General features: G+C 48.8%; 6 protein-coding genes across 6 annotated transcripts; 3 read left to right on the top strand and 3 right to left on the bottom strand.

Annotated features, from left to right (window-relative positions):
• Positions 1 to 2128: 2128 nt before the first annotated feature.
• BDV38DRAFT_22256 (60S ribosomal protein eL19) lies at positions 2129 to 3642 on the bottom strand. The gene is made up of 4 exons (XM_032052806.1): positions 3394 to 3642; positions 2946 to 3215; positions 2664 to 2814; positions 2129 to 2535 (listed from the first exon to the last, which is right to left on the bottom strand). Coding segments are annotated over exons 1-4 (573 nt in total). The 5' UTR covers positions 3396 to 3642; the 3' UTR covers positions 2129 to 2385.
• Positions 3643 to 4040: 398 nt separating this feature from the next.
• Positions 4041 to 12626, bottom strand: BDV38DRAFT_22069 (putative translational activator). Its single transcript, XM_032052784.1, has 7 exons — positions 12370 to 12626; positions 5537 to 12310; positions 5287 to 5478; positions 5071 to 5226; positions 4934 to 5015; positions 4704 to 4845; positions 4041 to 4651 (listed from the first exon to the last, which is right to left on the bottom strand). Exons 1-7 carry the CDS (start codon positions 12488 to 12490, stop codon positions 4097 to 4099), a joined length of 8022 nt encoding a protein of 2673 aa, XP_031907454.1. The 5' UTR covers positions 12491 to 12626; the 3' UTR covers positions 4041 to 4096.
• A 1095-nt stretch (positions 12627 to 13721) lies between these two features.
• Positions 13722 to 15735, top strand: BDV38DRAFT_22204 (DEAD/DEAH box helicase family protein). Its single transcript, XM_032052803.1, has 2 exons — positions 13722 to 14309; positions 14370 to 15735. Exons 1-2 carry the CDS (start codon positions 13804 to 13806, stop codon positions 15265 to 15267), a joined length of 1404 nt encoding a protein of 467 aa, XP_031907453.1. The 5' UTR covers positions 13722 to 13803; the 3' UTR covers positions 15268 to 15735.
• Positions 15736 to 16164: 429 nt separating this feature from the next.
• BDV38DRAFT_22247 (helicase associated domain-containing protein) lies at positions 16165 to 18062 on the top strand. The gene is made up of 5 exons (XM_032052805.1): positions 16165 to 16354; positions 16404 to 16788; positions 16839 to 17052; positions 17129 to 17459; positions 17525 to 18062. Exons 1-5 carry the CDS (start codon positions 16325 to 16327, stop codon positions 17729 to 17731), a joined length of 1167 nt encoding a protein of 388 aa, XP_031907452.1. The 5' UTR covers positions 16165 to 16324; the 3' UTR covers positions 17732 to 18062.
• Positions 18063 to 18434: 372 nt separating this feature from the next.
• BDV38DRAFT_275983 (inositol monophosphatase family protein) lies at positions 18435 to 19544 on the top strand (the record flags this gene model as incomplete). The annotated part of the gene is made up of 1 exon (XM_032058126.1): positions 18435 to 19544. The coding sequence occupies one exon, from the start codon at positions 18435 to 18437 to the stop codon at positions 19542 to 19544; it is 1110 nt and encodes a 369-aa protein (XP_031907451.1).
• An 808-nt stretch (positions 19545 to 20352) lies between these two features.
• On the bottom strand, positions 20353 to 24859 carry BDV38DRAFT_288727 (apses transcription factor StuA; the record flags this gene model as incomplete). The annotated part of the gene is made up of 5 exons (XM_032061090.1): positions 20353 to 21691; positions 21743 to 21875; positions 21936 to 22130; positions 22188 to 22878; positions 24818 to 24859. The coding sequence occupies 5 exons, from the start codon at positions 24857 to 24859 to the stop codon at positions 20353 to 20355; spliced, it is 2400 nt and encodes a 799-aa protein (XP_031907450.1).
• Positions 24860 to 25466: the final 607 nt, after the last annotated feature.

Raw genomic sequence — 25466 nt, 5'->3', positions numbered from 1 at the left:
CTATGACTCTGGTTATTCAACGCCAGAGCCAGTCGCGTCAAACCTATCTAGCAATTTCTCGGGTTCGAGCTCCACAGAGGCTATCCTAACGCATATCTCCCGTACTAGAGAGTCTTCAACGGCGGCTACCTCAACGTTAACGGGAGATATCCTTCCTAAAAGCAATTCGGATCATGGAAATTCACATTCATCTCCAGACGATGGCTCACGTGTCTCGCTCCGAACTCTACTTGGCAGCGTACTCGGTGCGGTGGGCTTTGTTGCAGCCGTATTCCTGATCTGCTTACTCTTGTTCAGACACAGGCGGAGGAGATCGGGCGGAGGCCGGTACTTTGGAGGAAACGAAAAGCTTCTAAGGGCCGACCGGCAATCGGCAGATTCCTCGACTGGCTTACAGCACGGATACGTTTCTGGAGGGTCTATGCGCTCGCAATACAAATATGCACCAGAAGCTCAGATGAGCGCATACTATCAGGATGATAGTGATCGAGCATCAGCGTGCTATTCGGATCCTTTTTCAGATTCCGCAGTGTTACACGGAGGATTGCGAAACGGCATGTCTGGAATAGAGGATATAACCCAGACCCTATTCATGGACCAAAAATATGATCAACCGCCGGTTATTCCACGAGCAAATTCCCCACTTCGAACAGTTTCCGATAGCCTTGTACCAACTGTCCATGCGGGGCAAAGACGGTCCGATTTACCCTTGAGCTCAGAGCACGGATCTATTTATAGCAGTGATCATAGCTTGGGCAGCACCCTCATTCTTCCTGGGCGAAGTAGTCTAGGCAGCAGCTTGCAGAGATTCAGCTACCGGGTCTCGGTGGGAGAGCTTGAACCATGCGGTGCAAACGAACTGGTGACTAAAATCAGCCCCCGCAGTACACGGAGTGATCCATTTGATTTGGAAGTTCCAGCGAGGGCGGTACATCCACTTGGTTCAGCGACGCAGTTAAGGCCCTAAGTGTAGCCTTTGATGTCATAGCCCAGGTGGTCGCCGCTAAGGTCTTCCTAAAGAAGCATCAGCAGTGAAGCAGTGGGGTGTGTCTCTGCGGTAATATACGATATATGTGACCCGAGCCATGAACTTCTTTTAGGTAGGCATCGAGAGATACTTGGGGTGGCTGCATTTGTATTTTTCTTTGATATGATTCGTAGTATATTGTACTTTAACTTTTCTTCCACCTCAGCCCTAAATTGGGCAAGCGATGACCATGTACGATACTCCATGATGTAACATTAAAACTGTTGAATGTTACTTTGTCTTACAGTTTCTGATATATATTTATTAACTATGACTTCATCGATGTGCTGGTTGGTTAAACATAGGTCCACGCGATTATTTTATTTTATTTATTTTTTTTTTTTTAAAAAAAAAGGCCTTTCAGGTTTTACAAAGAGACAACCTCTAATAAGGTTTAAGAGGGTACTGTGTTAGGCATATTATTCCTTTGAAGGTAGGTTTATGCGAACTAATATTGCTCCCTCCTTTTGTTTGTGCGTAGGGCCGCAGCGACGAGTTCAAAAAAATATATCTTTGTTGAAACTCAAATGGTCACTACTTCTATAAATAACAGAACGAAGAAAGGGGCTACTTGGAAGGGGAGATTCACCTAGATTTCAGAGTACAGTTAATAGCTTGCTCTTGATGTCGACAGACGACTATAGACAGAACGGGATAAAAAGAGGGGCAAGAATATTTGCGGTGATATACCCACCGTTATGCCTATATTCGTATTTCCCACCCGACTCGGAGGGTCTAGACCTACAGCCGCATGGTGGTTGGTGTGCTTTGAGATTTCATGGTTGAGTGGTAGGTGTAGACGTGCGCCCACGCGGACGATGTATCTACATGTACATAGCCTCATGCTGAACACAATTCACATTTACATGACCTAACCCTCGAGTGAGATTCAGTAAAACGTTACGACATTAGGAGATAAGATAAATGCGGTAGAGAACAGCCTGGTTTGGGGAGGTCGAGAGAGAGAGAGGGTGGTTGAAGAAGTTTGAGCATCCGGGCGTTTGGGAGGATTGAAGAGCAGTTGAAGTAGAATGCAGATGAAAAATCGGAGTATTCGTATCACACAAAGCGCCATGCCATTGTTTTTGCTTTAATCAAATGGTATTTTTCATTCTTTTCCCTGGTTCTCTTTTCAGACGGCCCATGGAAGAAAAGAGATGCATTCATTTCCTTCTGTTTCCCCAAGCCCCCATTCCAGGTTCACCCTTGTACCAAAAACCGTCCCGGATGAATCAAAGCCATTGAGAGAAAACAGATATCATCGACCTAGACTTTTCCTGTAGGCTGACCGAGACTCTTGATTTCTCCTCCCAGTTCAACCTCCGCACCGCCAAAACACGTTGTCAACGGAAGGGAATTTACTCCTGGGCCTCGCCGACCAGAGCGTTGCGCTTGGCCTCGAGACGCTCTTGACGCCTCTCACGGAGAGCCTTGTTCTTGGCACGCTTGGCATCCATCTCCTCCTTGAGGACACGCTCACGGTGACGCTCAGCCTTGGCCTTTTGGATCTGTTGGAAAATATGTCAGTATTCCGGTCGCCGTATCAAGTGTGTGAGAGTCCTGATAATATCGAGGGCTCGCGCATGAGTCCACCGAGAAACGGTGATTGACAAGGGCGGATTGGGCGGAAACTTACGTGCTCAACGAGAGCGCGCTTGTGCTTGAAGGTGTTACCCTTGCTCAGGTGGTAGAGCTCGTGGTAAAGGTGCTTGTCGATCTTGCCAGCAGCACGGTAGCGGACGAGGAGGCGACGGAGAACACGCATGCGGCGCATCCAGAGGATCTGGCTATATTACACGATAACCCATCAGTCAAACAACTCCACCGCGGTATGACCCATCACGATATTGATCCATTGGTCGAAGACCAGCCAACAGTCATTCCTCGTGTCCAAGGGAAAAGTAGGATAACTGCATACCTGGGCATACGGGCCTCCTTGGTACCCTTACGCTTACCCAGACCGCGGTTTCTGCCGATTCTGCGGGCGGCGTTGAGCTCACGGGCACGGACGCGGGAGTGCATGGTAACGGGCTTGCGGATGATGAGGCCATCGCTGACGAGCTTACGGATGGTCTGGCGGGAGTTGGCGTTGGAGATCTCATTCATCTCATTGGGGTCGAGCCAAATCTTGCGCTTGCCGCAGCCCACCACGGAGGCGGCGAGGCGCTTCTGGGTGCGAAGGTTGACCCTGTGGATGAAAAACCGTCGGTCAGCATGAAGCCAAAACTCGATCGAACAAATTTATGCTTCCCAAAGGAGTAGTGCCAGAGGGGCCGTATCGGGGTCGTAGTCAGGGCATATAAGACCACTGAAGAACAGTAATTCCCCAGCAAAGTCACGATATCACGATTTGGAGATGGACTCACATCTTGATGTCGGCGTATCGACGGTCGTTGGCGGATGATGTTCGTTGCACTCGTCGACGGGTGAGAAGCCAGAAGTGAGGAGTTTGAAGATACGCCGGCTGATTAGCTCAGCAACTGTGCTCCTAAGCGAGAGTGATCCACCTTAGGGTTTGTGCCCCAGATCTTTTAAGCAGCCCCCCTCTTCCGTCATTGTAATGAACATTGGTTGGATGGACGTACCTCCAGATCCTTTCTGAGATAGACACCTATCGTAGTATTGTTCTCCCCAACTCTTCGACAGCACGTCCTTATCGTAATCGACTGGAAGGTAACTGACTGACTTTGGGATGTTCGTTGGGGATTTCACTAATGGCGACCACGTGACCATACGCAGGGTAGGGTGGATGTTGACCGCCCGATAAGGACCGTCCGTCTATCAGCCTCTATCTACACTACTCTATCTACTACTATATCTACGTACTGTATGTACCTAGCTACTGTACATCCATACCTCAAGAGAAAGAAGAAGATCATGCATTGGTCACATCGTCGTCATCATCATATCTACTCACATATCTTCACTTCTTTTTGGTTTTGTTTCCCTTTCTCATAGACAACTATAGCCAAACCCGTCATCTTCCCGATAGAAGACAACAGCAACCACATATAAATCGGGGTATAGATCTAGTTCATACAGCGTTGCAGAATAGAACTACCATAACAATCATTCATCCACGGGACCTCCCTCCAAATCCACCTTTCCGATACTCCACAACTCTTTCTCATCCTCCACTTCGTCGTTGGAGAGACCCAGGCCTCCTTGGCCACCCTCAGCTTCCTTGCGTTCCCGCGATTGGCTAGCCAGACGTAGCGCAATTCGTTTGAAATAGTCCGACATACTTCGTTTAGGTCCTGGGGCAAGCTCGGACCCGGGCCCAGCCATATACTTATCAAATACGGTACTCTCTGACTCCACGACTGAGAAGATGGCCAAGAAGGCAGCCTCGGCCGCCAATTTCACGGGGATAACCATGTCGCGAACGCTGGCGAAGATTGGTGGCGCAAGCAGAGCTAGATGGGGCCGAGTCAACTCTGGATGAAGACGGCTGACCGTTCGCATAACAACCAGCGCCAAACGACGCATGTCGGAGGGTGCTCCTGGCTGAATGCACGGTGCCAAAGCTTCGAAGATAGCCTTGTTATTCTCAAAATTGCGATGTTCATCTTCGATCAATAGGTATTTTCCAGCGGCCAGAACACTGTTGTCGGCAATGAAGTTCTTTCGAATGTTAGCGTCTTTTTTGGTGTGCTGGAATCGCATATTAACTCACATCTTTATTTGTCACGCCCTGACAGATAACCGAGATCGTTTCCGCAGCGAAATTCTCCATCAGGGATGATGGAGAGTCAACAAGCAGGGCGTTGAGCCCCAAAATTGATGCATGCGTAGGGTGTGTCGTAAGCACACGGTTCCTTGCAACTCCATTAGCTTCAGTGCCTTACAAGATCATCAAAAAAATAAAAAATAAAAATAAAAACCAACGAGAAAAAGGGGCCATACTTGATAAGAGGGGTGGCAGTGGCTGGAGGAAGAACCTTCACCAGTGCACCAAGCAACTTGGCATTCGTAATGGCCACAGAATCTACCGGGATAATTAGATATGTAATGAACTTTTTGTCGGCTGTCATAGAACCTACCCGTTTGATCGCTAGCGTCGTCATCGATGAGTGCAAGAATAGAATTCTTGGAAGCCTCGCTCATGTTAGCACCGGCCTTGCTAACCACCTCTTGGAGAGCCTTCATCATGGCATTTCTGACGCCAACATCGGCGGTCTTGGTTCCCGTAATAAGCTCTGATCTCTAGGTCAGTGCCAATTCCGTATTCACAGTCTAGAAAATAAGGAAAACTGTACCGGCAATAAGAGGATCAACTCTTGGAGTCAATGTTATCAGAATTCCAAGACCCTTGGCAGCCCTGTCACGCAAAGTTTCGCTGGTCGTGTCTGCCAAACCTCTAGCAAACGTACGCTGAAGCTGTGGCAGGAATGGCTTGACAGCAAGTGGGATCTTCCCCAAAAGCTTGTTGAGAGTGTAAAAGATAGCGCCTAGTCGGTGAGATTAGCTTGCTGTCAATAACTTCACAAAGAAGCACGAATGACTTACACTTAATATCTACCGATCGCTCTGACACCACTCGAATGAGAGGACCTGTGATCTGCGTCACGAAGAGTTTCAAGGAATCTGCTGCAGTACGGTCAATGATGTCACCAATGGCAAGAGCCGCCTGGGTACGCTGCTCAACACTGCCGTTGAGAAGAGCCTGCAGGAAGATCGGCAGGATAGCGGTGATGCCCTTTGGTAAGCTGAAACCAGGAAGACTGGCTCCGGGCACACCTACTCCCCGCAGCACTTGACGAGTGGGGATGGCTAAAACCTCCATTTCCTCTTTACGCATATGGGATGTTAGACCACTCAGTGCCGTCCATGCGGCCTTGACAACACCCTTGTCATTGTCATCGAAGGATATCAGCAAGACGCGAATCAAGTCTTGGTGATATCTAGAGTAGTCGATTGTAGCATCCGAGAAGAACTTGTTCAGGTGAACTGCCGCCTGAGCACGGCGCAGATGATCATCATGCTTCAATAGCGACAGCATGACATTCATAACAACGTTCAGGCCATCAAATTCATCCACTGATACCAAGACAGTGTCGAATGCGTTGCACAACTCGTCGCGGAGGGCATCGTCTGTAGTTGATATGATGTTGTCCATCAGAGAGTTCAGGATTGTGGGAAGTCTGCGGGACATCGCAGAGCCTGCAACCTCAGCAAGGGAAGCAAGTGCCTTGGCGTTGAAAGCAGAAATAGGAGAGGTGAGCAGTGTTGGGATAAGGTTGGGGAGGATAATGTTGGCCCGTGTTTGTTCAGTGAGAAGGGTCAAAAGGGCTGACAGTGCTTGCTCAGCATCTTCCTCATTCCTTAATAGGAGCAGAAGATGGGGCAGAACCTGGTCCACAGCCTTCTTGCCCAGGATTTGCTGTAGAGCGTCGAAAGCTTCTGCAGCAGCTTCACGCACATCCTCATCGTTGTCAACAAGAGCCACCCGAACGGTAGAGATGAGGACCTTCTCATAATCCTCAAGGGCTTCAGCAGTTGCGGAAGTAATGAGTTCCCGCAAGGCAATGCAAATGCCTTGCTTAACGTCCACATCTGTCGATGTTTGGAGCCCTTCCTCGAGGGAAGGAAGCAAACTCGAGAGAACAGTTTCGCCGGCTTTCTTGATAAGATCTCCAAGTGCATTACTGGCAATGACCTTCTGTTCCATGTTCGAGGATCCAAGGCGACGAATAATAAGCTGGGATAGAGTAGGCACCATATCCTTAAGTGTTTTCGGAGACGCAACAAGCGCCTTCCAGACACCCATCGCTGCGCCCTTGACAAGACCCGAGGTATCGCAGCGGCAGATGAACAAGGCAGATAGAACCCTGTTCCTTCTTTCTTCTCCAAGAATCTCCAGTAAGGACTGTCCGGCCTGGTGGGCTTCTTCCTCCTCTTCTTCGCCATCAGCCTTGGCCGTAATACCAGTAATGCTGAAGAGAAGATCACCGACCAGCTCAACCGAGCTCAACCGGATACGGTAACTGTCGTCTGCAAGGCCGCGCTCGAGCTCTGGGAGAAGGAGATCAATAGCCTTGGAAGAGAAATTCTTAACCAGCAAACGACCAGCTTTAAGAGAGGTTTCGCGGATAGAGTCAACATCGTCAGCCAGACCAGAGAGGATAGGCGGGATAATCTTGCCCAGGTACGTCGCAAAGCTGTTACCGAAACAAGCTGGAAGGAAGATAAAGAGAGTCATGAAACCTTCACGAACGGCTGGTTTGGAGCTGGAAACGTTCTGTAGTATAGTAGGCAGTGTCTCCTCGAGTCTCGTAGTACCCAATCCTGCCAGAACCTCGGAAAGGGCTTGAGCAGATCCTAATCTATCACCGGCGCCCGTGTCGGATTTGAGAGTCGACATGAGGTTAGGAATGAGGTCGGGAAGGGCATCTTCTCCAAGTTTCTCAATGAGTGATCCAAGGGCCTTAGAGGCAGTAGCACGAGTAGTGGGCACAGGATCGATGATAGCCAGTTGAAGTCCAGAGACAATGATTGGCAAGTGTGATATGAGATCTTTGCGCTCGGTAAGATGGGCCAAGCTACCAATAATTTGTGCAGACTTCCGCTTTGTATTCGATCTGTCGCCAAGACCACGCTCCAAAATACGAACAACAAGTGCCAGGGAAGGAGCATCCAGGTAGTGAACAAAAGAAACCTTGATAAGGGAATCCAAAGCCTCGTCCGTATGCTTTGTTGGATCGCTCAGAGCTTTCAGAAGCACGCTAACCAAGCTCTTGATCTCTGGGTTACTGATAACCTCGCCGAAACGTTGGAGACTTCGGTTTGCAGCGTTACGCACTTCTTTGTGTGTATCGTTCAGGACAACGGTGAGGGGAGGAATAATATCAGGCAGGCTAGCAGCTAGTTGCTGCGGATCAAGGTAGGCCATCGCACCCAGCAGATCACAAGCACCCTTTTGACTACGCCATTGGGTATCATCAAGACCGTCAAGAAGGGTAGGAAGGATTTTCTTGACGCCATAAGAACTGAGGTTGGAAAAGCAAGCCTTGGCTGCATCAAGACAAGCATCACGAACATCAGCATTGGGATCACCAAAGCTAGCCAGAAGCTGCGGGACAATCTGAATAACATATGGTTCAAAAGTGCGGCCCAGGATTGTCGCAAAAAGTTCGTAAGCCAATAGAGCGCCTTGTCTCTGATGTGGCTCCTTCTTATTTTCAGTGGCTGCGCGAAGATGCGCCATGATCTGGAATTCTCGTAAAGATAAGACACCCCTTCCACTGACAATGCCAGCAAGCCCATAAGCTGCTCCACGTTGAGTGGCATACTTCTTAGACTGCAAAAGCTGATCCAGCATTTCCTGCACGTAGCCAGCACTTTGAGAGCCCGACAGTCTGATGAGAGGCGGTAGACATCCAGAAACAGCGGATTGAACAGATTCAGAAGGAGTTGGGAGGGTAGCAAGCAGCCTCTTGATGACAGTTTGCAAACGCGGATCGTCTGCTTTAAGATGCCGGGCCAGAGAGCCATAAAGAACAACCACCGCCTCGTTGAGAAGGTCAGATGTCTCACTTCCCTTATCTGATGTTTCCAGAGTCGTTTCTAAGATATTCATCAATTCTTCAACCTTGTGCTGACCACGCTCGGCGATGACAGATCTGCCGCTATCAGCCATCTGGGCTCTGACCACAGGGCTTCGGTCAATCAGAGGCCCTCTTTCGATCAAGAATCTGAGGAAAGACAAAATCTGTTCGCCCTCAAACCCGTTCGTCATGGCGGTAAAAGCGAGGGCAATACCGCTGCGGAACTCCCAATGATCGGCCATGTCCATTTTCTTGGGCATCCCATACATATCCTTTTCTGGCACCTTAGGCTTGGCCTCGCTTTCGTACTTAGCTTGCAGTTCCGAAAATATTTCCTCGAACTTGGTTGGATTGGACTCAAGGGCATGTGCCAACGCACGAGCAGCGGCACCGCGGAGCTGGGAGTCCTTGGACGCAAGATACGGAATAATTTTACCGTAGGAAGAGTCATCGACTTCCAGTGCATTATCATCCCAGATTGTCTCGGCTATTTCGGCGTTTTCTTCCACGTGGTCATGGCATTCTAGCCAAACGTGTTCAGAGAAGTCCAAGTCGGTCAGGTCAATCTCGGCATCGATAGCCTGCAGTACAGCTGTGCGAACAGATGTGTCTGAAACGATGGTACCCTGCAGAAGAACGTCCAGCTCAGCATTGTTGATAGTGGGTGAGATACACCTGCTGAAATCGAATAGAGTATCCTTAATCAATTTGTAATGCTGAGTATACTTTTGCATTGATATGAGCAAGTGATCTAGAACATCAGCACGGGGAAGACGTTTGTCGGTAAATGACCCCGAATGGAAGGATAGGAACTCAAGCGCAAGCAGAACTTGTTCACCTTCCTCCTCTCCCTTTTGTTCATCAATTCCGTTTCCACTAAGAACAAGAAGAACAAGTGGAAGGATGTATGCTAGAGATGTGACATCAAAAGGACGTTGCTCGGATGCAAAGCGCAGACGATAAAGAATTCTTGTCACAAGTTGACCGAGGGGTTCTGCATCCATCTCGGGGGAAAGTTGGCTCCTGCCAAGTGCCCGCAGAGTTGCAACGCCCACGAAGGATCGCAACGGGCCCAATCGTGGAGAGACCTTCTCCGCACACTTGATATAGGCCCTAGACACGACATCACCGGCAATTAAGCCTGCACCGGCCTTCACGAGAGACAGTAAAGATCCCACTGCGGTATTGATCCAGCCATCTGCTTCGACAGCCGGACCGCTTGCAAGACCCTGCATGATCCCAGCGCCTCTTTCAATCCTTTTTATTTCCCGCAGAACTTCTTCACGGATCTTGGACTCTTTCGCGAGCTGGGCTTTCACTTTAGATTGCTCATCCGCAGTCAGTTTCTTTTGTTTCTGGCCCTTTTTCTCTGCTAGTTGTGCTCGTAATTCCTCTTCCCACTTGAGAATGTCATAGTCTTTCGTGTTCTTGTCGAAAGCAGGCTTCGACTTGGTGCTAAGGACATCAACAAACATGGTTCCTTCGGGTGTCCGAGCAATAGCAACGTCAGTTGGAGTGAACTTGGACACACGTGAAGCATCCAAATCGTCCTTGATCTGAGCCACAAGTCGGGAAACCATAGCGTCAGGCGCCACGAAAGCCAACTCGCCGGCTGCGCTCCAGATAGCATCGTCGACTTGAGGAACCCTGGATTGAATTGGGTCATTATGCACCCGTGTCAATTGATTCATAGACTCATCGGCGAATTCGCGGACGAGGTTGCCAGGGTCAATGCCAGTCCTCAGGCATAGCGTAATCCATGAGACATTCGGGATCAACTCAGGACGGCCAATGACGATGAGCTCGATAAGCTGGCTCTTCAATTCTGAAGATGCCTTCTCTTGTTCTGGAAGACTTGATACAGGTGAACAAATGGCTTTCATTACCAAATGAAGGAATTTCAGGCTTTCCGATCCTGCAGAAACAGGCGCAGACTCTTTCTCAGAAGTTCTCAGAGAAAGTATCCAGCTCCACAAAGAATCTATTACGATGCGACCGATGAATCCTACTCGTTTAAGATGAACTTCTGATAGGATGCTAGCGGATCGCTCTCGGAAGTTTGAATGAAGCCCGGGGATAGTGATGGCATATATAAACGCCTGGCCCCATGCAATTTTGGCTGCGTCTTCCGCACTCTCAAACTTAGTTCCAGACGACACAGCTGCAAGTGTTCTCGTAACCCACTCGACCTCTCCTTGGGTGGTCAACTTTGAATAAGCTTTTGGGTTAAGCAGTAGAGATGGCTTAGGGCTAAGGACCATCATCTGGGGCACCAATTCTTCCCATGTGACTTTATCGAAGCCTTGTACTGAAGACAACCGCTCAGCAAGTGCAAGAAAGACATAGGCCGTCGATAACGAGCCATTCTGGGCCGACGGCAAGGGGTTAGTAGCCACTTCGTTGAACAGATCTTTCATTTTACTCATGAATTTGGTCACGAACGGCTCAACTTCAGCACTAACTAGGGTCGCTGAATCGGCGCTCCAGAGCAATTCGCCCACATTGAGCTGCCAGAGCTTTCGGAACGGAATTCTTTTCTCTGCAGATCCCTTCACAATGGCGTTGATAACATCATCGTTGACTTTTACCTTGTGTTGGACGAGAAATGCTAGATGTTTACAGAATGCTTTGATTTCCTGTTCCAGCGCAGCTTCGTTGGATTCTCGTGCGAATACAGGAACAAACCCCTGGACCACCTCCTTCGAGACATCAGTGGAAGGCCGCGTAGCCGAGAGTGCCTGAGCATACACGGCGCGCTGCTCGGGGTTTGTAATTTTCTGAGTCTTCAAAGGACCAACAACTTCGGTTGTGACTTTAAGAAGCAATTTTTCAGTTTTCGACCTTGAGAGCAGTGACTCAAACGACTGAACAGCACCCTGTCTGGTGGCTGCATTGTTCGACTTCATGCTGGAAAGAAGGTGCTTCAACAGTTTTGAATGCAGAATATCTGACAAGTCCATCTGTTCGGGTAATGACATGCATAATGAAGGTACAAGTCCGCTGAGAACCACCTCCGGGGAACGCAAAATAGCTTTTTCTAGGGGTGGTACAATGTCGGACACCACATCCTCGTATGAAACGAAAGAGACGAAGAAGTCGGAGAGAGCATCTGCAATGTGGGCTGGTGGTGCGGTTTTCGACCCAGCTAATTCCTTGACATAGAAATTGATGATCGACTTCTTTTCCCCTTCCAAAACAGGTTTCTTGTCTGGAAGGCGGGCGCACACGCCGGATATGACTCCCAGGAAGGGAGCATTCTTCTGTCCCGAAGTTGAATCGGTAGTCAAACGACGAGTAGACTGGCAAACGGCATCCTCGCCCCAAGTTCCCGACGAGAAAACGGCCCGCAGCGCACGTCTCGTGACTCTAAGGGCCGACTGCTTCACTGAAGGCTTGGGGTTAGAGGCCAAACAAATCTCAAGTATCTTCGCATCTGCCGCGATAATGTCTAATACGGCTGAAAGCGGTGTTTCAGGATCATTGCTTAGAGCCTGTAAGATAACCGAGCACCATTCCAGCAGCACGAGTGCAGAGGTAGATGATAATACAGGTCTAGACGCCACTGCCTGCAGCTTCTGTGTGAGATATTTTAGGTCGTCGGTCGGGACCGGGGCCTTGAGAAGCGAGCGGAGACACTGCTGTACGGCTTGACGGGAGGGGCGATCGACATAACGAGGATAGGTCTTGAAGAGGAGCCCAAGGAGAGGCTCACGGGTTTGTTGTGGGAGATCCGACCCTACAGCGTGAAGGGTTAGCGAGAGATCATACGAGAGGGGTTGTTTGGGGTTATTTTACCGATTCTCTCACGGAGTTCCTGGAGAGCACGAATTCTGCGAGATGTCGAACTCGAAAAGAGAACGATCAACAGGCTCTCCAGGTCTCCAGATTTCACCTGATCCCATGGAAAGTCGTCCATGTTAGGAACCCTGGGGCATGTCGAGGTGAGGGATGTTGATTAGATTCCACGGGGAAGGAACGGAATTGAGTTGAATTGCCTTTCGCTGCCGCCGATGTTGTCATAAAAGTTTTCGGCGTGGTTTTATTGTGGGGAAATCGTCCAAAGCTCCAGTTGATGACCACCATTTAATTCCCACACTCTTAATGTTGCATTCCACTGACACTCCCTCACTCGTTTTATAGACTAATATCTTTTTTAGAGATCTCTAGCTATCTCCTATTCTGAAAACCCGAGATCATTCATTAAACCCCCATATCCTTCTCTCACAGCAGTGGCCAAGACCATCTCCCCTCCTCGCAACTATGCCGCCTAACAATAAGAAAAAGAAGAAGCCCGCCGCGAACCCAGCTCGAGGGTTTGCAACCGTTTCGGTACCTTCCAAGCCTAAATCGACTAACTCCACAGCGCCGGCATCGACAGCAGAATCCAAATCGGTCTCAGAAAGTGAACGGCCAACCCCAGCGGAAAGCAGCCGGCCTGCGACGGAGACACAGGACGCTCCATCCTTACAGAATTACTCACCTGAGGAACTTGAGAGACATCTTGAGGATGCGGAGCTGCAAATCATGGTTGAGAAATATGCCTCTAGGTGCAAGAATGATGCAGTCCGTCAAGTTTCGAAATTGGAAACAGAACGACGGATACTCCGGCAACAAGCCTTCTCGTTAAGTCTTTTAGAATGGCTTCCTGCTGGAGTGCTGGACTCAATTCTTAAACTTGCTGAGGCAGAAGAGCATGAATTGAGCCCGTCCTCGGTACGGGACTCGAATACAGCGAAAAAGCCTGGCTCAGAAGAAGACCTGTACATGAAATTGTGGACGTTAAGGGAGACCCTTCTGAAGCTCGGCTTTCCCGAGGAGAAAGTAGAGGATTCATTAAAACATCTCTTACACTATTTTCCTGGTAATTTTGCCACTGTCAATAGGGAGATTGTGTGTAATCTGGACGAGGCTCTAGACTGGCTGGCAATGCACTGCAACCCCAAGGAACTACCGTCCTACACTCAAACCAATGCTCAGCTGCGCAAAGATGAAAAGAATCTTTCCTGGATAACCGGTAAACCTGAAAATATGACTAGCATCTACGCAGTGACTGAAGAGAGCTAACCGGCATCAGATCGTGAGCCAGTACAATCTTCTACTCTAAGCTTGACTCAGAATGATAGCAAAGTGAAACAGACCAAAGGTCCATCAAAGGAGCCTCTTCCTCCTATATTGAGCCCTTATGATTCTGATAGTTCTCTGGATCCTGACACTTTGCTACCAAAGTACATGGAATTGCAGACTCAGCTATATAATCTTCAACCTGAAATCTTTGATAGGCCTAGGAAAGGGAAAAAGCCTACTCGTGAAAATACTGCGCTTGAGACCAACGAACCCCGAGTAGCGAAGATTCGCCGAAAGATTGCCAGCATTGAAAATGATGTCCTTTTCGACCGCACGGAAGCTGAGTACCGGTGGAAAGAGAAACTCGATGATCTAAGAAAGGAGGCGGCTTTTTTTAGGCAGAATCCGCCCGCCGAGCAAACTTCCCTCGACGAGCCTGGAGCCAAAGATCAGCCAGAGGAAAAGGTGGCGGAACCCAAGTCCGACGTGCAGCCGGTCGATGACGAGGAGATTGCGGATCTCTTAGGGGGCATGTTCCAAGCCGAGGAGCCAGCTTTGGAGACAGGTGTTATTCTTGAAGAGTTGAACAAAGCCTCTATCACGATCCGTGACTTCGGTAAATGGACTGGACTTAGCCCGCGACGAGTTTTGGAAGATACATGCAAGGCAAGGTATGCAAAGGTCTTCCGTGGATGAGAATAGACTTTGCTGACGGTAACGGTACATCTTAGGGATACCAGCTGTGCAATTATTTTCAAGGACTTCTCTTCTGCACCACACTCGAACAGAAAAGCGGTAGAGGTGAGGTGGTCCAAACCACAGGATGTACCATTTCTGTTTGAATGGGACAAAGTCACACACAAATCTAGCGCTTATGCCACCTTTGTCTCCATGGACACGATAGCAACACCAACTACACAGCAAGCGGAGGCATTTGTCTCGATGCTTGCTCTTTTTATCCTGTTCCCACAGAATTCGAAAGAGGGCAAGGCTTATCTGCGGCTTCCAGCAGTGTGGAGGGAGCTCTGGACAGAGTTCGCGAGTGCGAAAAAACTCCAAGAAGATGAGATTGATAAGAAGACAATAAAGCACCTGAAGAAGCTGATACAGGAGAATCAAGGTAACTCTGAAGATGATGTGGTGCTATCAGATAATTTTCGGAGAAGAAATGGGACCTCTAGCAAGCCAGAGTCTCCAGCCAGGTTATCCAATGCAAGGGAATCTTCAGGCCCTGAGTCTCAGTTGCAAAGGATTTGGATGGAGAAGTCATCGACTCCTTCTTTCAATCATATGATACAAGGCAGGATGAATCTTCCAATTTGGGCTTTCAAAAATGATATACTTAACACTCTTGATACCCACCGTGCGCTCATCATTTGTAGTGAGACCGGTAGCGGAAAAAGCACGCAGATACCTTCATTCATCCTTGAGCATGAGATGACACAGGGCCGTCCTTGTAAAATTTATGTGACGGAGCCCCGAAGGATCTCTGCTATATCATTAGCGCGAAGGGTTAGTGAAGAATTAGGAGAAAGCAAAAATGATGTTGGGACAGCACGCTCGCTCATTGGGTTTGCTGTCAGGTTAGAGAGTAAAGTCAACCCGTCGACAAGACTAGTATTTGCGTAGGTTCTCCGTCTGCAACTCGTTTCTGGAGTTTATACTGACCCGAGTTAGGACAACTGGTGTTGTGGTGCGTATGCTGGAACGCCCAGACGATTTCCAAGATATCACGCATGTCGTCCTTGATGAGGTTCACGAGCGTTCTATCGACAGCGACTTCCTTCTCATAGTCCTTCGTCGACTAATGCAGAGGCGTCCTGATCTAAAATTGATATTAATGTCGGCTACCCTTGAAGCTCAAAGGTTCTCTAACTACCTCGGTGGTGTGCCTGTCCTTAATATCCCGGGACGAACTTTCCCTGTGGAAATGAAGTTCTTAGAGGATGCTGTGGAGATGACCAATTACCGACTGTCAGAGAATGATTCGAATGCTAATCTCGATGAAGACACCGACGAGATGGCGCCAGAGAATTCCGAAGGTGATACCACAGGAGGCATGCTAGCGTCCCTTGAAGGTTATTCTAAACAGACCAGGGATACTGTTCTGAACTTTGATGAATACCGCCTTGATTACCAGCTAATAAAGAAATTACTTATCAAGATTGCTACAGCCCCGGAGATGGCAAACTACAGCAAAGCTATATTGATCTTTATGCCTGGTATGGCCGAAATCCGCCGCCTGAATGATGAGATTCTCTCGGAATCGACCTTCCAACAGGGATGGATCGTCCATGCGCTGCACTCTTCAATTGCCAGTGAGGACCAAGAGAAAGCATTCATTGTTCCTCCAGAGGGCATGAAGAAGATAGTAATTGCCACCAATATCGCCGAGACCGGTACGTGTCCCGCTATTATTAAGAATTGGCTATGCCTGCCACAGGTTGTTGACTTGAGTAGGTATCACGATTCCGGATATCACTGCCGTCATTGACACGGGCAAGGAGAAAACTATGCGGTGAGTCTCTCTGACCCCACACCACACTTGTATTTTGCTAACTGACACTATGATAGCTTCGATGAAAGACGCCAGCTCTCAAGATTAGTTGAAGCCTTTATCTCGCGTGCGAATGCGAAACAAAGACGGGGAAGAGCGGGGCGTGTTCAGAACGGAATCTGTTTTCACATGTTCACGAAGCACAGACATGAAAAATTGGTATGCTATGTTGAGTTCAGGCAGAAGATACTCCACTAACGTTGTATAGCTCGCTGAACAACAAACTCCAGAGATGCTTCGTCTCTCTTTGCAAGATTTGGTACTACGGGTGAAGATCTGCAAGCTGGGAGAAGTGGAGCCCACTCTTCTTGAAGCCCTGGACGCGCCTTCTTCCAAGAACATCCGCCGCGCTATAGACTCTCTCAAGGAGGTCAAAGCTTTGACAAATTCAGAGAACTTGACTCCGTTGGGTATGCAGCTTGCTAAGCTGCCGCTGGACGTCTTTCTTGGGAAACTAATCATTCACGGGACCTTCTTCAAGTGTCTAGATGCCTCTATTAGTATCGCCGCTATTCTCTCTTCTAAATCACCCTTTGTTAATACCATGGGATCCAACACTCAGAAGGACCTTGCAAGGCTCTCGTTCAAGAAAGGTACTGCCTATATTAGTCGGGCCTATATCGGCGGGCTGACATTTTCGCAGGCGACTCTGATCTATTGACCGTGTACAATGCATACTGCGCCTGGAAACGCACGAGAAACACGCCTGGCGCTAACGAGTATGCTTTTTGTCGGAAAAACTTTCTCAGCTCCCAGACATTGTTAAATATTGAAGATATCAAGATGCAGCTTATCGTGTCTATCGCCGACGCCGGACTTTTAAATCTAGACCCGACCCAGAAAACGGCTCTGAACAGGTATATCATATATCGCACCGATCACGCCTCTCCAACACTACCTCTAATTTTTGATCGCGCAGCTAACATTATGCAGAGCTCGATACGGCGGTCGCCAGCGTCAATTCTTCACCATCCCTGAAGAATACGATATCAACAGCAGCAGCGACGTCATTGTCAATGCAGTCATTGCTTGGAGCTTTTATCCGAAGCTCTTGACACGCGAGGGCAAAGGCTGGCGGAACGTTGCCAACAACCAAGCTGTTACACTTCACCCGACCTCAGTCAACAAACAAGCCGATGCATCCATGAAGTGGCTGTCGTATTATCACATCATGCAGGGCCGGAACCGGAACTACAACGCTTTCGAGACGAACGCCGTGGACGACTTCGCCATTGCACTGTTGTGCGGCGAGGCGGAGTTCAAGGTAAGTTGAGCTTCCCAATATTCTAGACAGGACTACATGGACCTGGCATTCTAACCCAAATATAGATGTATTCCGGCGTAGTATCAATTGATGCCAACCGAATCCGCTTCGCGGTTCGAGATTGGAAGTCTATGCTGGCGTTGAAAATCCTTAGCGCTCGCATACGGGACATCTTATCCGGGACATTCCGGGACCCACAGAAAAAGCCGTCTTACAAGCAGCAACAGTGGGTACAAATCTGGCAGCAGATATTCACGCAGGTGGGGAAATGAAACATATCGGCGCTATGAAGGACCCAAAGCGGTTCTATGTTTATTTTTTGTAGGTAAATGAACACACCATGCATTGCATTAGAGCCATGATATGGATACACGGCAATGGCTCATGGATATACAAAAGTATACAAAGAATTGTTTGCATAAATTTTCAGTAAGAACTGGCTATCAAACTCCTATAGTCCAATTGTATTGCACTGACCTGTCCAGAGATCAGCAACGAATAGAGCAGAGTATGTTAACTAGTATCATTTTCAGTTCTCATTAAGTTAGAGATGCGAAAATCTCTCAAAGAGGAGAGAGATAAAGCGGGAAAAGAAAAGACAAGAAAAGAAGAAAATAAAATAAAATTACCCCATTCTCAAACTTAAGTCAAATCTATAAACGCTGCACGTAGTTTCCATCTTAGGAAACTCATTCACTCAACTGCAGATCCTCCAAATTCACGTTCGGACTTCCTTCTTCCAATATAAATTCAAGGACCGCTATCGTTAACATTATTATTTACCCTCTTTGTCCCCACAGACTATACAGATTGTGATCAAGAGCTAAACCCCAACAGCCAACTTGAACCCATATCCCACCCACCATCAATACCCCCAACCAAAGCCCCCTCAGAATGACCACCAAACCAATCGACAACATTAACCATGAGAGAAGCCGGAAGCAAGAGGAAGAATATGAAAATGAAGAAGAAACAATGACCAACGAGACCACCCTTTCCCCAAGCTACGACAAAGAACTCCGAATCGCGTCCTTAGCAGTCCACCGCGCCAGCATCCTCACCAAAATCGTCCAAAGAAAGCTCGAAATAGGTTCCATCCACAAACCCGACGGTTCTCCCGTGACTGTCGCCGATTTTGCCGCCCAGGCGATCCTCGTCAGCATTCTTCGTCATTACTTTCCAAATGATATGTTTGTGGGCGAGGAGTCTGCGTCTGTGCTTCGCGATGACCCCGTGCTTGCGCGGCGGGTGTGGGAACTTGTGTCTACGATGACATGGGTTGATGATGATGGTGGTGGTGGTGGCGCTTTAGTCGCGGTGCCACGGTCTATAGAGGAGATGCTGGGTGCAATTGACGTTGGGGGCGATGGGGATGGAGCTGGGAGTCAACGGACCTGGTTTCTTGATCCAATTGATGGGACGGCGACGTTTATACGGGGTCAGCAGTATGCGGTTTCGGTGGCATTGGTGGAGGACGGGGAGCAGAAGGTTGGGGTAGTCGGGTGTCCGAATGTAGCGTTCAAGAGCACATCTGTCCATGAGGAGATCATCGATAAAGACGGGTATGGGATGATATTATTCGCTGTCAAGGGACAGGGTGCGTACAAGCGACGGATGACCTCGTCCAGCTTGGGACCTTCGCAGAAGACTTCTCTGAGTCCATGGCAAAGAATGGGGGAGAAAATCACATTCACTGAAAGCTCGATCAGCGGTGTTGTGCATCAGGAGAAGCACAAGCTCATCAGGGACATACTACTCGCCAATCCGGTGGTAGACCTTTATTCTATGCAAGTCAAGTATGTAGCCCTAGCAATTGGTGCATGCAACGCGATGATCCGCCTTCCCAAGGCCAAGGACCACCGGTTCCCTGCATGGGACCATGCTGGGGGGATGCTCATCTTTGAGGAATCAGGCGGCACGGTTACCGACCTATATGGTCGACCTTTCAACTATGCTCATGGGAGAAGGCTAGCTGCCAATGAGGGTTTGGTGGCAGCTAAACCAGTGCTTCATACCGACCTCTTGCGCTTTTCACGCTATGTTTATGAGAGAAATAAGTCTAAGCCATGCAAGAAACCAACATGATCACGGGCGATTGAGCAGATGGTCAGTGCGTTTTCACAGCAATGGTCGTATCAGTATATGAAAAGTAGTTTACTGGAAAGAGTGAATCTTGAAACCCGATAGTATTTTTCTTTTAGAATAAACCCATACATAAAACACTAACAGAACCCAGGGCCTACTGGCCCTTGATGCATGAATGGAGAACGAGCCACAGCAATATAAAAACTCGTAAAAGGAAATTCGTCTCATCATGGTCGTTAAATATAGCCTGTCGGAAAATCGCAATAGCACAAGATGACCAGAAGCACCATAACGCTGACCAACCCTCATTCATAGAGAAAGCGAGAAAAGCAGGCCGGCGGAATTCCAACACTGCAACGACAACCCAAAGCGCACACCCTTTTGTGGCCGAAAAGGGGAAAACTCAGACATTATAACGATCGTAGCCAGACATCCATACCGTTTTCAGTGTAATGTCCCATCTCTAACAATTACCCAACATAAGCACGCTGCAAAGAAACGACTCGACAACATAACGTAGCATGTTCTCTGAACTGCAGATGTGTTGTAACCAACTGCTGATGAGAAATCAATCATCCCATTCGAAAGTGCCGAGTCGTAAGAATGTGTAGTCTATTCAAGATGTAAGGAAAATGAAAACCCTGCAATGCATTTGAACAAGACAAGGGATTCGGAGGCCACCCTTCACCGTCAGAAAGGAGTATCATGGTCTTTTTCTGTGAATTTATGTCTTTTTTTTGTCTTTTTTTTTTTTTTTTCCTTTGGTCCTCCGAAGCCCGTAGAATCAAGGTAATACTATTTGAAGGCTCTAGCGACGGCGAGACATAACACCACCGGCCTTCATGGGTTGTAATCCAAGTGGTACTCCTCCAACCGGACCACCAACCGTCGCTTCAGTCAAAGTCTTCCGGCGCTTACTCTCAAATTCCGCGCCCCGACTATCTGGCCGAACTATTTGGTCCACATCGTCATCCTCCCGTAAACGCTTTCCTGATCCCAGAGGCCCGTTCAATCCCGTCGAGTACCCGGGTGCTGGATTCGAGGCGACAGAGTAATTATCAGTCGTTCCATTCGCCGCCGCACCACGAGCTTCGCTGACACTGTTGTAGAGGCTGCTGACGGCAGCGGGTCGGGGAGGCGTACTGTATCCTGAGGCCCATTGGGGAGGCGCTCCGCTTGTACGGGGGGTCATGCGTCCGGACCCGTTCTGCTGCGAGGGGGAGCCAGACATATCAGACGCGAGTTGAGAATGATCACCCGCCAAACTTCCAACAGAAGGGTTGGTAGTGTATGTATAAGACCCGCGGTTGGTGTTATAGGCTGCACTATCATGTTGCACGTACTCAGGCTCATGCTCAGGTACAGGCTCACCCGCTCCGCTGCCAACATGTCCATTAGTCTGGGAGTACCGGTCAGCCTTCACATCAGCTTGCTCTACATCTGGCGGTCCCCCTGAAGACCTTGCCGTCGGAGGCGCCATATCGTTCTTAATATACGCATTGGCGGGCATAGTCTGGCCGTAAGGGGCCATAGGTTGGGACAAGGGTTGCTGGGGAGCATATTGAGGGTGGGATGGAGGAGCGGCGGAGTAGTACGATTTCGAGCTATCGTATCCGGACTGACTCTGATATGGTTGCATCCCTTGCATATTGCTACCCGGGGGGGTTGTGGCCGGAGTGGTAGGCATCGACCGTGCGTTACTCAACGTCGTGTCGATCGATAGAGGTTGTGTGTTGGGCACGCCCGAGTTAATTCCTTGGTTCCCCCACTCATAGGAGCTCCCCTGGTTAGTGATACCCATGAGACTGGACGCACTGGCAGGAGGGGTCGGGAAAGTATGGGCGCGATCAAGACCAGGCCTGGCAGCAGACTGGGCCGTCATTGCGTGAGGCTGAGACATGTGCGATGGAACCGGGGTTTGGAGCGAGTGATGATGATGCAAGGCAGGGGGTTGTGGGCCCTGTGAAGCCCGCGTGGCTTGAGGACCTTCTAACCGCCGTTGCTGAGACTCTTGCACAACCATGTTTGTCCGGGTCTGGTTAGTGGGATGGTACAGAAGACCTCCGATATTGTGCACAAACAAAGGGTATAAAAGGTCTGTGATCTTCTCTTTGTTGGCAAACTCCAAGGCGCGCTCGAATGGGATCCTGAAAACTAGGTTAGGATCATATAAAGGTAACAGACTCAGACGACCATACCAAACTCCCTTCAGGTGCATTGGACCAATCTTGACTACATGACGGATCTTTTCGCTCTTGAGAATCCCGTCGCGGCGACCTCTAGTCATGCCAGCCACGTTGAGCAGCTTGGTCCCGTTTATCATATGATTGTCTACATGAAGGTCAGCCCCAAGTTTTTCAGGAACGCGAAGACATCGATTGGGGTACTCACCTTCCCGGCGGGCAACACAAACTCCTCTAGCTTCAACCTGGTAGCAAAGGCTGCCTTCGTCCTCCCACAAGGTGGCTGTGACCCGTGGTTTGGCACCGGGCGGAGCTACTTGACCTGTAGCATCGTACACGTAGCCTTGCATAGGCGTTCCGGTATTGTTTCCGTATCCCGGAGGTGCAACTGTGTGGCTGGAAACTAATGAGAAAGTGTTATTAGTATCGTACCGTAAAAGCAATATTTTGAGAGATATACCTGGCAATGGTAACAGCTGGGCCGGGACCTGGCTGCTTACTGATGTTGTTGGAGGCTGCGGGCCAGGTTGAGACGATGTGACACCGCCAGGATAAGCATATTGGGAATAGGAACTGGCGGGACCATAGGTAGTCGACGCCGGCTGCAATACAGGCGGTTGCTGATGATATTGAGGGTAATGGGCGATTCCACCAGCAGTGGCCGCCTGAGAAGCATAGGGTTGTGCCGATGACAAATGCGATGAGTGGACATCCATGTATGGTTGTGTATGATTCATGCTGCCAATTGCTGTCGGGTTGGGATAGTAGCTATCACCCACGGTGTTTTGCGGGATGGAATACTCCTGTGGAGCGGAGGAATCCAGAGAGAGCCGGCCCTGACCACCAGCCGCTAAGTCCGCAGACTGCGGGGGGCTCCTGGCCTCGTTGATGAGGGGTGCGGTTCCGGATAGGCTTGTCCGAGCACTCGCGTTCTGGGATGCCGAGGCCTCTTCGTAGCTAGTCCGATAGGACTGGCCCGAGATTGGCGGCTGCGAGGCCGTCGGTAAACTGAGAGCCGGGAGTTTGTCGCCAGACAATAAAGGTCTCTCAGCAGCGTGGTGATTATACCAAGGAATATCAACAGGACCTCTGGTGTGGACCTGGGAAATCGACGGCAGCTCCAGCTTTTCGGTTTGTGGGGGGTAACGGTTCTAATAAACGAAGTGATTCGGAGTTTCTAGCCGTTGGATTCAAAAGTCTCCAACGTGCCACAATAGTATTTTTTTCCCTTTTTTGCGTTTTTTTGTCGTAGTTCCGGTCAGATCACAAAGTGAAAGTCGTCATGCAAGTGAGGCAACTAGTTAATTCGTCAAGTACAAAGGAAACCGATATCGATGCTAGCACCGAGTTTAGAGCGAATGCAGATATGTCGTCAAGGAATAATGGATAACTTCAACAAACAATGCGGGAAATGCAAAGTGCAATCGTGGTAAGCTCGTTGAAAATCGTAACCGTAAAACGCTGTAAGATCGCTGGCGTAACTGGACCGAGAAAATCGCTATGCAGCGTAAACGGGCAGAAATCTACATCCAATTATGTACGAAGATTGGAGTGATCAGACGCAAAACCATGAAAGTCAGGTAAAATAGCGCGCTTGCGGCTGGACAACAGAAATCGCTCAACCAAATCAGAAGCACGAAATCATGGGTCTCGTATCAAGTCGTAAGAAGAGCGCGGGGAAGGGCGACGTGACAGTCCAGCATCAAACGTCGAATGCTTCTCTGGTGACTTTGACGCAGTTTCGTACTATCGATGAACAAAACACGCACAAGTAGGCAAAGTGCTGGCTTTTCTTATTCTCAGAGGGAACAAGCTCGTAGTGATTCGTAACAGGTCGTAGCAGGTCGTCCAATATAACGTGCTGCTTCAAGGTGAACAAGGGTACAGTCTAGATAAAATAGATAAAACAGAAGTAAGCAGGGCATTCAAGTCATCACAACAGTCGTCTCGAACAAGAACAATAGAAGAAAGAAAAGAGACGGTGATCGTAGCAAGAGAGGATCTCAAGTGGAACGTCGGGAGGTTGTATAAAAGGTGTCAAACGAAAGGGATGGTGGTGCACTAACAAGGCGGACAAGGGAGACTGGTACCGTGAACAGGGAGAAGATCAGAAAATAGAAATTCAAAATTCAGACCAAGAAATACGTTATAAAAAAATGAAAAATAAAAATAAATAAAAATAAAAATAAAAGCAAAAATTCCTAGACACTCCCGGCGTGGGCGATCATGGCAGTCTCAGGCGGCGGTGGAAAGAGAAGAATGATTGCAATGCAGCAGCAGATCATACACGAAAGGTGGAGGAGGCTGGGGGCGCACAGCAAACGCAGGACCTAACTAAGCCTAATCCTTCTAAGTCTCTCTGCAGCCGCCGAGTGGATTGACTGAATCTCGACCACGACCCGGAACGGAGCCTTTTTGAGACACACACTCACAATTCTATTGAGAAAGAGGCGAAGAGGAACTGTAGGAAGGGGGGGAAAAGTGGGAGAAAAAGTATGGCAGGAAAGCATAAAAAAAAAAGGAAAGGAAAAAAAGGAATGAGATGGTTACCAACTTTTTTATTTCTTTTTTTTTAATTGATCCTTGTGTTGTAAGATCGGGGAGGATAGAGCTGAACTGCGAGAGTGGAATCAGAGGGAGCTTCACCCATGGGCAGCGAATGAACGGATGACGGATGGGGTCGAAGAGGGGAAAAGGTTGGGACGTGACGGGGCGAGGAATTTTGGGTCGGGAGGGGGAAGAAGTGGGAAAAAGATAAGTGCGAAAGAAATAATAGAAATTAGGGAAATAAAAAAAAAAAGACAAAAAATTTAAAAATAAAATAAAAATAAAAATAAAAAAAATGGCGAAAAGGGAACGAGCAGCGTAAACTCAGTGGGCGGCGGCGCCGTTCAACTTCCGCGGTTTAGCGGGAGGCTGGTGTGGGCTTAGGTGCTGGCGGTCCAAACAGCAACAACATCACCAACCACGACAGCAGATCCGGGCGACGGGTGCAACAGAACTCCCGAAGAAGGGTGATCGAAGACGCGTTTCAGAAAAACAAAAGGGGACTCTCTCTCTCTCTCTCTCTCTCTCAGATACTAGACTGACAGTAAAACAAGCAGGAATAGTATCCTCATTGAAAACCGTCATTGGGGGTTGGGGTTGAGGCGGCTGGTATACCGCAGCAAGGAAGCATAGGCGTTTGAACACCCGCGAAAAACACGAACAATCAACCCAGAAAACAAAATTTGCAAGAATCAAAAATCAGAACTAAGCATTCTCACTTACCAGCACGTGTCCTTGGGCTTTCTCGACCACCAGTTTCTCTCTGAGACCTGCTGCGCGGGAATGTAAGAGGAACTGCAAGGCAATTGTGGTCGGATGCCAAACTGTCTCTCTTTGAGGCTGGTAGCTTGTCCTTCTTTATTGCCAGCCTTTCAATCAGTTCACTGGGTCCTTTTTAACTAGGAGAGCGCGGTCCGTTTCTTGGGTCCCCGATGAATTCGGTGCTGAAGAAAGGGAGGTTTGAAAGAAGAGAGAAAGGAATAAAGCAGTGGATCACTGGACGTCCGTCACTATAACTAAGTACCAAGCAGCTGCTCTGGGTCTTTACTGAGAAAAATAAAAATGAAATTAATTTTTTTTTAAAGGAAAAAAAAAATAGGGAAAAAAAAAAAAAGAAAAAGAACAAAAAGAAAAAAGAATGAGACGTACAATTAAAACAGGGTGTCAGCAACCCAAGAGCTAAGATAGAAGG

The sequence above is a fragment of the Aspergillus pseudotamarii genome, assembly GCF_009193445.1.
Source record: "Aspergillus pseudotamarii strain CBS 117625 unplaced genomic scaffold BDV38scaffold_112, whole genome shotgun sequence".
In the NCBI taxonomy this organism is placed as follows: domain Eukaryota; kingdom Fungi; phylum Ascomycota; class Eurotiomycetes; order Eurotiales; family Aspergillaceae; genus Aspergillus; species Aspergillus pseudotamarii.
Note: the sequence above shows the minus strand (reverse complement) of the source record. Positions and strands in the feature narration are given on the sequence as shown.